At 36.5% G+C, this 16,467-nt stretch overlaps 1 protein-coding gene across 5 annotated transcripts; it reads right to left on the bottom strand.

Annotated features, from left to right (window-relative positions):
• Nucleotides 1–181: 181 nt before the first annotated feature.
• tsku (tsukushi small leucine rich proteoglycan homolog (Xenopus laevis)) lies at nucleotides 182–16,374 on the bottom strand. 5 transcript variants are annotated; one of them, XM_053507041.1, is made up of 2 exons: nucleotides 16,335–16,374; nucleotides 182–2,543 (listed from the first exon to the last, which is right to left on the bottom strand). In XM_053507041.1, the coding sequence occupies exons 1-2, from the start codon at nucleotides 16,353–16,355 to the stop codon at nucleotides 1,491–1,493; spliced, it is 1,074 nt and encodes a 357-aa protein (XP_053363016.1). In that variant the 5' UTR covers nucleotides 16,356–16,374; the 3' UTR covers nucleotides 182–1,490. The 5 variants fall into 5 exon arrangements, with proteins under 5 accessions (XP_053363016.1, XP_053363018.1, XP_053363020.1 ...); XM_053507043.1 differs by lacking the exon at nucleotides 16,335–16,374 and adding an exon at nucleotides 14,975–15,060; XM_053507045.1 differs by lacking the exon at nucleotides 16,335–16,374 and adding an exon at nucleotides 6,879–7,227.
• Nucleotides 16,375–16,467: the final 93 nt, after the last annotated feature.

The raw sequence follows: 16,467 nt of genomic DNA, 5'->3' as shown, positions 1-16,467 counted from the left end.
TTACCTATTAAATATTTTACAATAAACCAAAACTATGGCAAGAACCAGCCATATCCCTGCAAATTCTAGACCTAAAAATGATCATTCTGTTATATATTAATGTAAAATAAAAAATGTAAAAAAGTTAGAATTAAATGTGTATGATGTGATTATGTTAAATGAGACATTAAAGAAAGTGACATGTTTAAAAAAAAGTTTATTTAGCCATAAAATATACAAAGTTTGGTACAAATGTACAATTCTGTACAACACCCACAATTACAAATGTTATCTCTGTATGGTGATAAAGTGCAATTTTTTCTTTTTCAATTGAACATTTGATTAAAAAAAAAAAACAACTAATAATGATCTTAGAAACAGCTCGGAAGTTTGAATTTACATCTGTTCATTGGCTGCTTCACCAGCTTCTGAGACGAGTTTTATTCAGAGAAGGACGTGACCCCAGTTGTTACTTGTCTTCAAGCCCGAAACATGTGCAAATACTTAAAATATGCCGTCAGAATACCATAAGCCCTTCTTTTTCCTTTTTCCCCCGGCATAGGACAGTGAGGAGAACACTGAAATGCATTAAGGCACTGACATTTCATTCAGCTTTGGTTGAAATGTAATAAAGTGGTTTTCAAAGATGCCTCAGGCACATGCAAAGTGTCTGAACAGCAGGGAAAGTAAAAAAAAATAATAATAATAACACCATCTAAAAAAAATTCCCAAAAATACAAAAAGGGTCAAAAAAGAAAAAAAGGTAAGCAAGTAAATGTCTGGATTAAAGGAATGTAAAATGACCAGAAAAGCAAGTTTTATGTAAAGTGCAGCGTACATTAGTTTTGTAATTAATGTTCAAAATTAAACAGAAATAGGTAATGTGAAAATGTAGTTATGTCAACGAGACTGACTAATGTGAACATAAATTGATCGGCTTTAATGCTACATTTTTAGATGCCGATATTGAAGTTCAAATAACTTTTTTCAGTCATGCACAAAAATTTTGTGAAAACTGTTACTGTAAATGGACACTCTAAATGGACCCTAGCTATTTAATCAGGACAAAAGTAATGCTAAGCAGAAAGTAGTGTGTGTGTGTTTGTGATTGTAGCTGATGCTCCGCAGTGGATGAGCTGCATTATTGGACGCTTTTATCTCACCTGAATTTATGTAGATCACATATGGGGGACTTTTTAAGCTTTTATTTTTTAGTTTTGTGGGTGTGGGTTAATATAAATAATCTGTAACGTAAAATATAACTGTTATTTATCAACATATTCACAAGTAGGAAGAAAATCAGAGTTACTGGAACATTTGTAAATCCGGCGCGGACATTTCATTCGGTTTGGTCTGTGAAAACATTTACAAATTAATAAACGACGTCCAAAAAACGAGTCAAAAAGTAAAAATGTAAGACTTAGTAAAATAAGGCACTAAAGAATAAAATACAAAATATCTTAAAGTGTCTCTCTTTTAATTATTATTATTATATATATATTTTTTTTTTTTTACAATATGATCCCTGGAACATCACAAGTCAAAATGTCGTTCGCTTCAGCCTGTCCTATCTGCCTGTGAAACTGTCCTTGCTTGTGCGTTTTCCAGCAATGCATATTTGGCCCCAGAGTCGCACTTTTAATACTTGGCATGTGGTTAAAGATGGTCACGGGTAACGGAGTGGCCACCGATTTGGACAGATTGAGCTCCTGTAAAGCGCTCAGTCCGTTAAATACGTCTGGACTCAATGTTTTGAGCTGAACGTTGTTTGAAAGGTCCAGGACTTGGAGATTCCTCAGGCCTCTGAAGCTGTTCGGATGGATGACTGACAGCTCGGCGAGGCCGCTGAGAGAGAGATAGATGAGATCTGTCAGCTGCTCGAAGGCTCCTTCGTCAATGCTGTGGAAAAGATTTCCATCCAGGCTTAAATACTGTAAGGGAATTCCTGCAAGTCTGGGCACCGTCCTGAGCTGATTGCCTGCCAGCGTCAGGCTCTTGATGTACGGGGCATGGAGATGAGGGTTTATCGAAACCGTGCTGAGAAGGTTGTTTGAAAGATCGACATTGATAGGGGTTTCTTGACCCCGTGTGGTAAAGACGGTTAGTTCAAACTTATGAAATTTGTTGTCGCTCAAATCCACCTCAGCTAAAGGGAGACCAGTGAAGCATCCATCACTGAGGTTCTCCAAAACGTTCTGGCTGAGGTCCAGTGTCTCCAGGTAGCGTAGTCTGTTAAAGGCTTTGGCGCTCACTCGTGATATCAGGTTATTGCTGAGATCCAAGCTGACCAAGGTCGTGTAGCCCGGTCCTGACAGCATGGAGTCAGTGATGTAGCTGATGGAGTTGTGGGACAGGTCCAAGTGCGAGGTGTCTAGAGGAATGGGGATGGGAGTGGTGCCCGGGCCAAGCCCACTGCAGTCCACATTGGTGATGCTGAAGCTGTCGAACAGGCCGTAGTTCTCCACCTCGCAGCGGCACTTCGGGTGGCAGTTCTTCACCCCTCCTGCCGTAACCAGGGTGAGCAGAGAGGACAGGCCAAGGCACAGGAAGGCCATCATGATGCTCTGTGAAGAAAGCACATCAAACTGATGATAATCAGCACAGGATAATGGGGCAAGCTACAGTATCTAGGTATTCATTTAGAGCTTTTTTGTAGCATAGTGATATGGGAATTAACCTAAATATCAAATTCCTAACAAACAGGTCTTTAGTCTTCGCTTAAAAAGGACAGTGACAATTCATTATGCATATATTATACTCACTTCAGCTCTATTTCTTTGTATTTGTCACAACTTACATCAATCATTTTGAACTACTGCCTTTTTCCACCATTTTCTTGCTTCCAATGCTTCCTGAAACTAGTTGGTAAAGTACCAAGGATAATTTTCCCACGCATACACAAACCAGCTCCTGTCCCAACATGACATGTTCCCACAAGACCTCTGAAAGTGTGCTGTGGTTTCTGGCACCAAGATTTTAGCAGCAGATACTTCAACATCCTCTATGTTGCGAGGTGGGGCCTCCATGGACTTGGCTTTTTATCCAGCGCATCCCGCAGAGGCTGGACTGGATTAAGATCTGCGGAATTTGGAGGCCAAGTTGACATGTTAAACACTCTGTCACGTTCCCTAGACACTACCTGAACAAATTTTGCATGGTGCAAATTTATCAAACCAGGCCACCTTCTTCCATTGCTCAGTTGTCTAGTTCTGATACTCATGTGCCAATTGTACATGATTTCGGTGATGGAAATGAGTCAGCATGGGCATTCGGACTGGTCTGCAGATATGCAGCTACATACCAACCTACATACCGCACTGTATGTTCTGACACCTTTCTATCAGAGCAGAATTCACTTTTTCAACAGTTTGTGCTGCGAAGCTCTTTCATGGGACCTACAGAACATGCAGTCATTGATTCACTAATTGGGTTCACTAGTGGTCTTTTGTTGGACCATTTTTGGTAGGTACTAACCACAACATCCTGGGAACACCCCAAGGTTTGGGGATCCTCTGATCTACTGTAGGGTTCTATTCATTACAATTTGGCACTTATCAAAGTCACTTCTCAGATTTGACACTTCACTTTTTTTCTGCATCAACTTTGAGAACTAACTGTTCACTTACTGTCTAATGTAACCTATGGCATGACACTTTATCTATTTCTACAGTAACAACTATAGTTTTTCTTAAGTGGATGATTATATAACATTTATTTTTGGTGGTGACATTGAAGTCTCCAATGTCAGTGTTTTGTAACAGTCAAAGACAAAGCTGTGAGCAAGAACAGACAATATTTCACTTGGCAGGTTCTTGCTAATGTAACAAAGTTCGTCACATTAGCAAGAATCTGCCAAGTGAAATACATTATGGGCGAGTGATAAAACGGTATCGGTATTTGACGGTACACCATTATCGATAACGTTAAAAAAAAAAAATATTCGGTATGAAACGCTAAAGTTTTCTAATTTTTGTGAATAAAAAAGGACGTATCAGCTCGCCAGTGTGGCAGTTTTTTTGGTTTCCTTTCTTTTGACCAACACCAGAACAATGTGTGTAAGCTCTGCAAAAAAAAACATCCCGACCAAGTATGGAAACAAGTAATTTATTTCATCATCTTAACCACCTCCACCTTTTGGAATATAAAGCATGCCGTCTCTCTACCTCAGCTTAAAAAACAGCCCACAAGCAGCCAATGATGGAGAGGTTTCGGCAACAATGTCTCATGAAAAATCCTCCAAGCGATACGATGATAAAACCCAAGCGATCGCGTATTATATTGCCACCACTTACAGAAAAGCTACCACTTGGTTTTTTTTTACGTGGTAGAAAAGTCTGGTTTCAAAAGACTTCTTAATGTGGTTGATCCCCGCTACCTTGTCCCGGGGCGCAAGTTTTTTGCGAGCTGTCAAAAGAGCAGTGGAGAGCAAACTGTCAACCGTCTCATATTTTGCTACGACCGCAGACATTTGGACAAGCCGCACGTGTCAGCTTAAGCGTGCATTTCAGTGACGAAAACTGGAATCTGAAGTGTAAATGCTTAAAAACCGCATATTTTCCCGAAGACGAATATATTGCGCAAAACCTGGTGGATGCGCTGCTCTCATGGGGTCTGAATGAAAGCAACCAAGGGAGCATCACGACTGACAGCGAGGTGAATTTAGTGAGACCCACTTCACTCAAAAACTGGAGTCGGTTGCAGTGTTTGGGCCACCGCTTACACTCAGCTATCGGTGAGTAGAGTTGTTAATTAATAGTTGCGTAACCATTCACATATAGTTTCTTTGGATGTGTTTGTATGAACACTAATATGAATATAAAATGAACCAGAAATACAGTTAAAACAAATAGACAATTATTCTTGCTCTCTTTTCATATTTATTTTACCGGCAAAAAATTAGATTTGTTTGTATTTGCTTCCTGTATTACAGTGTATAAATTTAAGTCGCTTATACCTGACATCTTTTTTTTTTTTTTCTAAGTGGCAGCATTAAAGGCCGAAAGAGTTGAAAGGGCTGTTGGTGTATGTTGTTGTGTGCTGGAACAACAGAAGGCCATTGCTAAAGTCCTGGCTTCGGACAGAAGCACCCGGTTCCAACAAGGGCTGCACGATATATCGAAAAGTTACCGTTATCGCGATAATGGTATACAAACAAAAGAAAGAAAAAAAACAGGCAAGCCAAAGGAAATATTTTGTTTGAAAGACGCTCTTGTTTTAAGACACTCTTGAGTGTATGGTTACACGTAAAAAAAAGGTAATGTTTGAAAGTAATTCATATAGTGTTGGCAGGTCTATGGTAACAGCAAACCAGAAATCAGAATATCTGCTGAGGGTTTTAAGTCATTCATAGTGTTAAGTCTAAATATTTGCAACTTTCTTGACATATAGTTTTTTTTTAGCCTTAATTAGATTTAATTACATCAGACAAATATCTATTACCTGTTTATTTTAGTATGATCATTACATATATAAATGATTTTTAAAAAATAGACAATAATAATTATAAAAAATGCATATCGCAAGAAATATCGTTATAACAAAATTTAACCACAATATTGCATATCGCATATTTTCCTAATATCGTGCAGCCCTAGTTCCAACCTGGCAGGACACTGATGTCTTAGAATCTGTGCACGAAGCGCTGAGTTCCTTACCGGAGTTCACAGATTCTCTTTCTGGGGAGTCATATGTGACTGTGTCATATGTGAAGCGTGTTCTACACAAAACCAAAATCATGTCATACCTTGAAGAAAAATATGCAGACCCGGTCACTGATGACCTATTCGATGTGGCAACATTAGTAGATCCAAGATTCAAAGCTCAATACATCAAGGCAGACAAGGTAGAAGCCATTAAAACACGGGCACTAGCTGAAATCACGGATGATGACCAAGGCCTACACCAGGAAACAGAAGCAACTGGTGCAGAAGGAGGAACCACAAGGGCTAAACCACAACCACCTCTACCACTGAGTATGGAGAAGCAAAGGAAGTCTTTAGGGAGTTTCTTTAATAGTCAAAATCCTAACAGAGATGCCTTACCCCTCACTGAAAGAAAGGGTACAGAGTGATCTTATCAGAGAGCAATAAAACGTCTCCTTTTAACGATCATGACAAGCTCCAACAGGCTATCATGACATACTGTATGCTATAAAAGTTAAGCCGAGACTTGTAAATCACAGGCATTTCACTTATTTTTAAAAACTGTCAACTGACTGACTGAGTTAGGAAGGTTTAATGCTCTGAACAATATAATCTAATAATAAGAACTAAAAATTTACCAAGAAATCACTACAAGAAAATTGTACTCAGCACAAAAAAATTTCAGACCTAAATCTGTTTAAATCATGTAGAACTGTACTTCCTAAAAGTGTTACAATTATTACTCACTCACTCACTCATCTTCTGTACCGCTTAATCCTGTATTCAGGGTCGCGGGGACCTGGAGCCTGTCCCAGGAGGCTTGGTGCATGAGGCAGCGAACACCCTGCACAGGGTGCCAATCCATCGCAAGGTACACACACATACACTCACACACTCGTTCACACACTACCAAGCATGCAAACTCCATGCACACAGAGACGGGAATCGAGCCTGGCCGGGAATCGAACCTGGACCCTGGAGGTGCAAGGCGACAGTGCTAACCTCTACACCACCGCCATACAATTATTACTATTTTACTATAATATATAATATTATTACTTCCAATAATTCTTGGGAATATCGATCAATAATCAATTTGATAACATATGTTTTCTCAGATAAAAAGTTTTAAGTATTTAAGCAATTCTAGTGTCTCAATCCCAACTAATTACTAATATGAGCTATATTAATGAAGCCCAAATAGTTTAAACAAACTACATTTGTGTGTACTGCATATGTGTATATTATATTACTTACTTTTTTAACCAGCAGCTGTAAAATCCTGTAATCCAAGACTGAAACTTTCTAAAGTAAGCATCTCTTATTTAAGAAAACGAATACAAGTTGACTACTCAAATCCTTCACACATCTCCAATATTTAAAGTCCACACCTCTCAGGGTGTGCCCTCTTCTCCACCTGCTTTCTGCCCAGCGTCATGTCGTCATCCCTGTTCGAATAAACCTGTTTGCGAAGTGCTACATTTTAGATCACTCAAACAAACTCATACTTCAGACGAGCGTGTAGTTAGTGTGAGGTAACAATCCATGTTTATTAATGATGCCACTCAGGAAGAAAAAAAAAGGGAAAGAATTCTTTTTGTTTTTAACCATGTGAGCTTTACTGTCACATGGCTTGGAAGTAGGAGTGTGCAAACTTTCACTATTTCAACCGAAGTAATTTGGTTGCTTTACAATCAAGACCGGTATTATTCTGCATGTAGTGCAGACGCTGTTGGCGTTACTGGAATGCAGGTTATAATGAGTGAAAGTGGAACTGGGGAGTGTTCAGTGACGTCGTTTGGGGTTGTAGTGTAAATGACATCGCAGTGCCACGCCCTAACTGTTTACGTCTGGTTTGACCTTCCTGACGTACAGTATGATTAAGACCAGGATGGTACGGAGTCTCGATTATACAGCTAACTTCTGAGGAATGTGGAAAAGTTATATAAAAAAATATACAAACAGATATTATATATAAATATATATATATATATATATATATATATATATATATATAAAATACTAATAATAATAAGAAGAAAACAACGACAAAAGTTCTATTGTTATTTTGTGATGTCATCTTTTCATAGCTGGATTTTCTGTCTTTTATTTTCATTGTCACACTTGGTAAGTAAAAAAAAAAGAGTCATCATAATTAAGCGGAAGGTAAGGGTTGACCTGACAACATCTTCACATCTTGACTTGTAATGCTCGAACTCAAATAATGATAAAAGTCATAAAGTCAAGAACTGAGTTTAGCTTCATATAAAATAACAATTTTATAGTTTTACATCAAAATGAGTGTTTTTTTAGATCATATAATGGTAGCAGCTACCTACACTTATTTAGCTTGGTTGTAACATGCAAACTAATTTTGTGTATTCCCCCTGGATGTTCCACAACTTTATATAAAACTAAAAACCCAATATAAATTACAATAAAACATGCTTTAATACATAAAAATACATAATGTATAGGAATTTACCATAGTATAGAATAAATTATATATTTTTTCATGTTTTACTTGATCAATTTAAAGAGCTTAAAGCAACGTAAAGTTAAATGTTGTTGGTCTTTCGGCAGAGGGGGTCAGTACAGCGGACCATCAGATCCGCAGACAACTTGGCACAGGTTTTACGCCAGATGTTCATTCTGGCGCAGCTCTCCCATGTTATGCTTGTCAGGATATTGTCAGCCTTGGGACCGACATTGGGTGGGAATCGAACCTGGCCTTCCATGTTGCAAATGAGGAAACTACCACTGAGCCCAATGGAAAGTTAAATATTTTTCTCAATTAAAACAATGTTGTTGACATTATAGAAAACTAATTAATTCCTCTTAAATAATGTTAAACTATAGTGACTGGAATTATTTAAACCCAATTCAGACTTTCTATCTTTTGTCCGGATTGAAGATGTATATTGAAATTAATTTAAATTGCTTGAATACTGAATAAGAGAAATTAAACTATACGACTTTCACAAAACTAAAATATTCATACAGAATATAAAATACAGAAAAACCACTGGTTTAATTATATATATATATATATATATATATATATATATATATATATATATATATATATATAAAAGTAAATAAAAAGTATATACAGTATTTATACATTATTATTTTTTTAATTATTTTTTATTTACTTTTTTAATTTAATTTTTTATCAACGACGACTCAAATCAGTAGATCAAAGCAGGTGAAAAATCATAAACCGAACAACCTGTTACTCTAACTGACCATATAAGGTCTCATTACAATTCATGTGAAAGCAAGAATAAACTTTTTTCAAATTTTATTTATATTTAATATTAATCATTATAATTGTTAATTACATTTTATTTGCTTTCTATTAAAGTTATATTAAAATATATTTAAGTAATATAATAAATAGTTCTATTTAAGAATTTTACTTGTAATATTATCAATATGTAATATGTACACCACACGACATAGCCTGAAAAATTAAAGATGTTTGATATGTCGCGACTCATGTAAGGAGTCTGTTCCCCGCACACATTTATAGATTTCTGTGCCAACTGGCCGCACCAACTTGTTCCGACTGGTGCGGTCCAGGACGGATTCGGCACGATTTAGAATCCTAAATCAATACCAAAGTCATGTAGTGTGGTGCATCCTCAGCCTTATTCAGATCAGATAGCGAATCTCAGGAAAATAAATAAATAAATAAATGCCCATGACATAAGCCAATGTTTATCCTTGCTGTAAAGTCGGCCATATGTCACTCAGGCTGTAGTTCATCTATCTAATCTATCCCTGTAATAATAGTCAGTGTAAATATTATTATATAACCCAGACAAATCATTTGACTAATTATATGTCATGTGCTGACAATCCTCTTTAATTATCCTCTTGCACTAAGTCTAATTTCTCACAGCCTCTGGCAAAACTCTACACGCTGTCTATCCGGATCAATTATCCAGACCGGTGTCATAAAGCACTCGGGCAGAGTTCACTGACTGATAGCCGTCACACTTGCCACAGTCTGTGGATTGTAATTTATACGGTTCTTCATAATGTATTTTAAAAGGAAAGAAAAACCAATCGCACCTACAAGAATGCTAGTCGTAAAATTTACATCATAATCAGATTTAAGTTTCGTTCTTGTCTCATGACTTCGGTCTAATCTGGGGGAAAACACAGTAGCGACTTTTTAAACTGAAAAACGCAGAATTATTCATGAATGAGCCAGCTTGCTAGCTATGTAAATGCTTTGCTAGCTGTCAGCTTCTAACTGACATTATACATTAACAGTGCCTGATCTCGATTCTGATTGGCCAGGAGACAGATTTGTTTTCTACAAAAGCAATAAAAGTCATTCAAATAATAAGCAAGACAAATCGCAGCTAGATATTATAAATCAAACAAATTGATCATGTTTCCGTTTCCATAGTAACCGCCCACACGCAGGGACTCGAAAAAGTGAACAAGTCGGATAATAATAACTATAAAGGAGAAAAAAAAATATGTATCGTAATTCCTTCATTAATTTTTATTTTTATACTGTATGTTTGCATTTAAAGCAGTAAAATGTTGCTGTTCCTCACTAATCCTACAAGCGATGTGCCCTAAACTATGTATTAAGCCGCATCACACCAGCCAATCTTGGATTTATTTTATTTTCACTGTAGCTTTTTTTTTTTTTTTTTTTTTTTAACAGAATTGATTTATTCTCAGACAATAAAACCTAAAAATTGTTTAGAAATAAGCCTCTGTAGGCTCTCAATCCTCTCTATTGGCACCAGCTCAGTCGACACTCTTTTACTTCCCTACACATCTGCAAGATAAGTTTCGTTTTCTTTCTTCCGAAATAGCCACTTTTTATCCCCCCCCCCCATGCTGTTTGCTGATTGAGCGTGTGCAAAAGGCCTGCTGGTGGCGGCTGTTTTTTTAGCGCTGGCTTTGTTGTTGTTGTAGAGACTTCACCCTTTTGCCGCTGGGCGAGAGCAAACGGTTGTCTGAGTGTCCCCAGATAAACGTTTTCCTCAATCCTCTATGCATGCTCTCTTCCTTTTGGAGATTAAGAGCCTTAGCCACAAAAACCACATGAACCCGACTAATAAGCTCCTTTCCTGAACAAATAAGATTTGCAAGACGCCTAACCAGAGCCTTTGCTGATCTTCTTTAAACCTGGTGTCTGAGAATCGGCAAAACGAGAGGAACCAGATCAGACGCTTGTGCTTCCGCTGGCAGCAAACGTCTGGTTATTTCATGGGGATCATAACCTCTCCAGGTGTTTCTCTCTGTCTCTGTATTTAAAGTCAAACTGCTCTCATCAGATTTATTCCACAGTTTAACCAGGTCTATACAGACGGCAGGAAATGATCTTTGACCTTCTTCTTTTGACTTTCCTTTTTGTTCAAAACATTCTGTAGCTTGTAACTTTCTCATGAGAAGTTTTTTATAAGGGTAAACTATAGTACAGACCATAGTATTGCTGCAGTACTTCAGACATTACTATAGCTACAGTACGTAGACACCATGGGACTTTACGGAGTACAAGGGTACAGTAGGTACTGTGTCACTGTGGGTCCTGTGGTAGTCCTGTGGTATGTACTGTGGTGAATAACATGATACCTATCGGGTACCACAATGGCTACCAAAGTTCAGCAGGTATCTAATCAGGCGTGCTTGTACATAGTGTACCACAACAGATATTTTAGTACATACTATACTACTGGTACCATATTATTGAATGTAATATAAAGAGTCTTAACATATGCTATAGTATTAAATTAATGTTACATACAGTAAATACTATGGTACTATTCCATTTTACAGTAAATATGACCACTATGGTATATAATCATCTATAACATACAATATTTTTGACAGTATCGTGGTACATACTGTGTTTCATGGTAGAACTATGTACAATAATACGACGCTATCATAGATGTACCTCTGTGCCAAAGTATGTATCAAGAGAAAACCATGTACCATAGTATGGTACGTGTACGATATCAGAAAATATAAAAAATATATATAGTGGTACTAAATTTCATGGCACAGATACCATCAGATTACCATGGTACCCATACCATAGAGCTATCATTAATTCTATCCAAGTATGTACCACCATTCACTATAATATGGTGCATAGAGTACATCAGCATGGTCCTAAAGATGGAGGGAAAAAATCATTTCAGTTACGCATCATCATTCATTGTATGGCAATGTATGTATCCGAAACACATTTTTATTTAAATAATGTTTTAATACTTGTTTGTTTGCATTTAAGGTACTAATATGTTGCAGTTCCTCTATAATCCTACAGGTGGTTCACTCTAAACTGTTCACACATTGGCTGGCAGCATATCATCTCATGTGAGCAAATATTTTTGTTAAGAAGTAAAAAATTAAAAGTTTATATAAATGTATATTGGCTGGTCCCTGGTGAATCCCATACCTATATAATACTGTAAAATATACCATGGTATTACATTCCACAGTCCAGGTACCCTGAGACTACCTTGATACCTACATCACGGTAAAAAAAAAATCCATCTTGCAAGCACTCATATCACATGCTATTGTGATTAATCATTAATCTACAACCAGATACAAAACACAAAACCTGGCATTTGAAGAAAAATCAGCTCAGTAAAATTAAAACACACTGTTTGGTCCACGGATATGTTTTTCTGCTATAAATAAATAAAAGAAAGGATATGTTTTGGCATCTAAATGATTTGCAAAGTTGGAAACCTGGGTGGCATTTTATTTAACCTGTACCATATTAAAAAACCTCAACAACTGGTTCAGGAGCTGAAATTCCAAACAAATATGTACAAGATGTCAAATGGTATAAATAACATATGCTCATATATTTCAGCCATTATAATGTACTGTATATGGAACTGCATGCAACACTCAGTATGTTGAGACATTGAGATACATGTTATTTAGGGCATGTCGAACCTTTGTTTGAAATGTCATTTTGTCTTTTTGTTTACGGTCAATGATTCAGGAATGGCAGGCTTGTACAGTATTACGGGAAATAACTTGCCAGGAATGTCGCCAAGATGTCACAAGTAGACATACTTTACTTAACAACCTTTACACTGACTCTGTTCTACTTTTTCAAACCCCCTCATTTTTTTATTCCCAAATGCCAGTTGTTCCACATCGTTATCGCCCTTACAACATGTAAGGTTCATCGTGTCAGCAGTTTAGGAAACATTTTCTATTAGTCTATCAGGCCTAGCTACTGTAGCTCACTGTAATGTTTAGGACTGTCCTATTGTAAGAAAAAGCAAATTATCCAGACAACCTCACAAGTCACAGCACCCTGTCAGGGGGAATGTTCTGATCACGCAGAAAGCTAATCCGGTAAAGTTAAGAAGAGTCAGGTTAATATCGGCTTAACTGAGCTTAAAACTCTCCGGTGACACCAAAGTTGGCAAAAAATCCTTAAATGCGCCCTGAATGAAAGATAATGTGACATTATAAAATAATCTTTATGGCATAAGAAGGTGAACTCACCTCTAAAATGTTTTTTGAGCAGCAGCAAAAAAAAAAAAAAAAAGAAAATATAAAATTTATGTATGTTGTTGGTCTTTCAGCTGCTCACGGCAAGGGGTTGCCACAGTAGAATATCTGATCCGCACAACTACTTGGGTTGGCATAAGTTTTTACGCTGGATGCCCTTCCTGATGCAACCCTCCCATTTTATCCAGGGATGGGACCGGCATTGCATCCAGTATGTATACACACCATTTATTTGTTTAGATTAAATAAAAAATGCAACGTTTTATATATATTTAATTAGTTATTTAGTATCATATGCAAATAATGCTGCATTGCAAAGAAGCACAAATTTAAGAAAAAAAAATGTTGTTTATTTAAAAAGTTTATTTCATTGCAAAGTTGCTCTCTTTAAAGCTAGTTATAATGCTAATAAAAATAACAACAATAATAATAATAATAGGAATTATAAAGTCATGTTATCAAGAAGCTATAACACAAACTCTCCTACAGAAGATTTAAAAAGCACTGACACACTGACGACTCTTTCCATGAATGCATTTATAACAAACAATAAAAAGTATTAGTTGCAAGCAACAATAAGCGAGCCCAAGCACCCTGTGTGCACTTTAAAATTCCCACATCCGCAAAGTTTATAGATCACATAGGCCCGGTTTGCTGGCAATTGTACAAATTCCATAGGAAGAGTATATCAAATTCCTTTGGGTGCGTTTTTTTTTTTTTTACAAACTACATAAAATGACACAGCCTGACATGGTGTTCAGTACTAACTGTGTACCGGGTTTCTCATGCATACGTGCAAGTGTGTATGAGCTAATCTCCAGGCATCGTAATGGCAGCAGATTCCAACCTGTCTGCCCATTTTCACAAGTTTTTGGGCACGTTAAAACCCCAAAAACCCCAAATAGTGGGAAAAAATATATAGCAAGCAACGATGAGCGGGCCCAGGCACACTGCGCCATCGCCACCCCGGTGCTCCAGAAAGACAATGGGCACATGGGGCACATGCACATGGATTTAAACGGGACCTACCAAAACAATACCATTATGCAAAAAAAGCATCACACTATGATGTCACTTAATGTGATGTCACAATATGTCAGTCAGAAAATATTTTCTACATGACAACCTTTTTAATACAAATCATGCCACATTGCACAGTAATTGAAACATTAAAATTTTAATTTTAAATGTTTATTTAATTGCAAAGTTGCTCTCTTAGAACTACTACTAATAATAATATTAGCAATTATAAATTTAAGCTATACAGAAGATTTACAAAGCACTGACACACCAACACTGAATACTCCTATCATGAGTGCATTTAGAACAAACAATAAAAAAAAAAAATACAATTATATGTTGTTACCTAGTTACAATTATACTTTGTTACTTTATATACACTTTCCGTGCATCTGTTACTTTATACTTTGTTACAATTATACTTTGTTACACACCCTCGTGCTGTGTAAGCTTTATTTTATGGAGCTCGTGCGCCACGCGAATATGTTGTTGCTATAGAAACGATAACGCAATAATGCATTAATATAAACGTGCACGCAGTTCGAGTCGTCTGTAGAGGTTCGCTTCTGCAGACAATGCATTAAATCATTCTGACCAACAGTGGGCATGTGTTACATAAGAAACTTTTGTATCCAAAGTTAACTCTTAACTTGACGAGTTCAACAGATGGATGTGTGTGTGTGTGTGTGTGTGAACATTAACTACACCATGCAGTTAAGCCGATATAATCTCAGTAATGCAGTTTTACACCCCGCTATGAGTCAGTACAGAGAGTTAGTCAACTTTTTCACGTGTTAAACTCGGACACTCACCAGGCGCGCGGACTCCACATGGAGCTTCTCAGCTAAAAGAAATCCAGAGTGAGAGTCGACTCTGGGGAAAACGAAAAACTCTCTCTCTCTCTCTCTCTCTCTCTCTCACACACACACACACACACACACACACACACACACACGTCTTTCACATGTCGCTTATCGACGCAGGAACAATGTTGACATTCCGAACAAGCACGTCGTCTTTCTCTAAAGTTTCCCCAGAGTGATATAAAGATAAAGAAGAGGAGTAACTCCGCCTCAGAGAGAGAGAACACACACACACACACAGCTCCACTCCCCAGCTCGAGCCTCACCCAGCCTCCAACAGCAATCAGGGCCGAGTCATGATTACCCGAACGACTCTTTCGAATACGACTCCCGGGAACCGATTCTTTGAATCTCGAGACTTCCTTTATCCCCCCCCCCACCAATATCTTTCATATCCAGCTCTTGGAAACAAATAAATGAGCACTACAATTTACTCCAGGAAACTTCTGGAATGTCATTAAACCATAACACAGAGCTGAGCTGTTTCCTTTTTTTTTTGTGTTGCAAATACAGTGGTGTAAAGTTACCCAACCACAATGTGAAAAACTGGCGGAGAGCCAAAACACATAAAGGCTGTATTTCCAAATCTAATTATTATTATTATTATTATTATTCAACAAATACTGATTTCTGAATGTTATTTAGTCAGAGAATTAACTTAATTTGTTTATTATATTATATATTATTTGCAAATACTGCATGATCTTGGGTTATTTTGATCTGTTGTAATGATAGTAAATAAATTATTATTATTATTATTATGTGATCATGTGTATCTGTGCTGACAATATTTCTCCTGAATTGAAAAAAATCTTAATTAATATTAATTCTTAAAGAAATTATAAAAAACAATTAAATAATAATTATAATTATTATTATTATTTATTAATTATATATATAATATAATTATATATATATATATATATATATATATATATATATATATATATATATATATATATATATATATATATATTTTTTTTTTTTTTTTTTTTTTATTCCGGAGAAATTTTGTCAGCACTGATACACATGATCACATAATAATAATAATAATAATAATAATAATAATAATAATAATAATATGCTGAGCTTTAAAGATTCTGCATAACAAAAACAACAACAGTCAGTCAGTTATTATTTATACAGTCAGTTCTGGAACCGTTCTTGCAAGAAAAGTATTGTGTCAAATGTATTTGCAAAATCCATCAAACACCATGAAGACTCTCATGAAGACCTTAAAGCAAGACCAAAAGCTTACTGTAGTAAGTTACTTAGTGTAGGTAAGTAAATGGTACATAAGTTATCTTACCGTGGTAAATTTCTTATCCATGTACTTCAATATGTACGTTTGTCAAACCTACAAAGGTTTCAAAGAAAGAAAAGAGGAAAAAACTGTCAGAAAGTACCAGAGGGTATAAATATAAACAATTAATTGGCCTGTT

The sequence above is a fragment of the Clarias gariepinus genome, chromosome 11 (assembly GCF_024256425.1).
Source record: "Clarias gariepinus isolate MV-2021 ecotype Netherlands chromosome 11, CGAR_prim_01v2, whole genome shotgun sequence".
NCBI lineage: Eukaryota > Metazoa > Chordata > Actinopteri > Siluriformes > Clariidae > Clarias > Clarias gariepinus.
Note: the sequence above shows the minus strand (reverse complement) of the source record. Positions and strands in the feature narration are given on the sequence as shown.

Coding starts and splice junctions, on each gene's coding strand:
- tsku (XM_053507041.1), bottom strand. CDS start 16,355: ATGGATAAGAAATTTACCACG. Junction 2,544..16,334: donor TGGATAAGAAATTTACCACG/GTAAGATAACTT, acceptor CTTTCTTCACAG/AGCATCATGATGGCCTTCCT.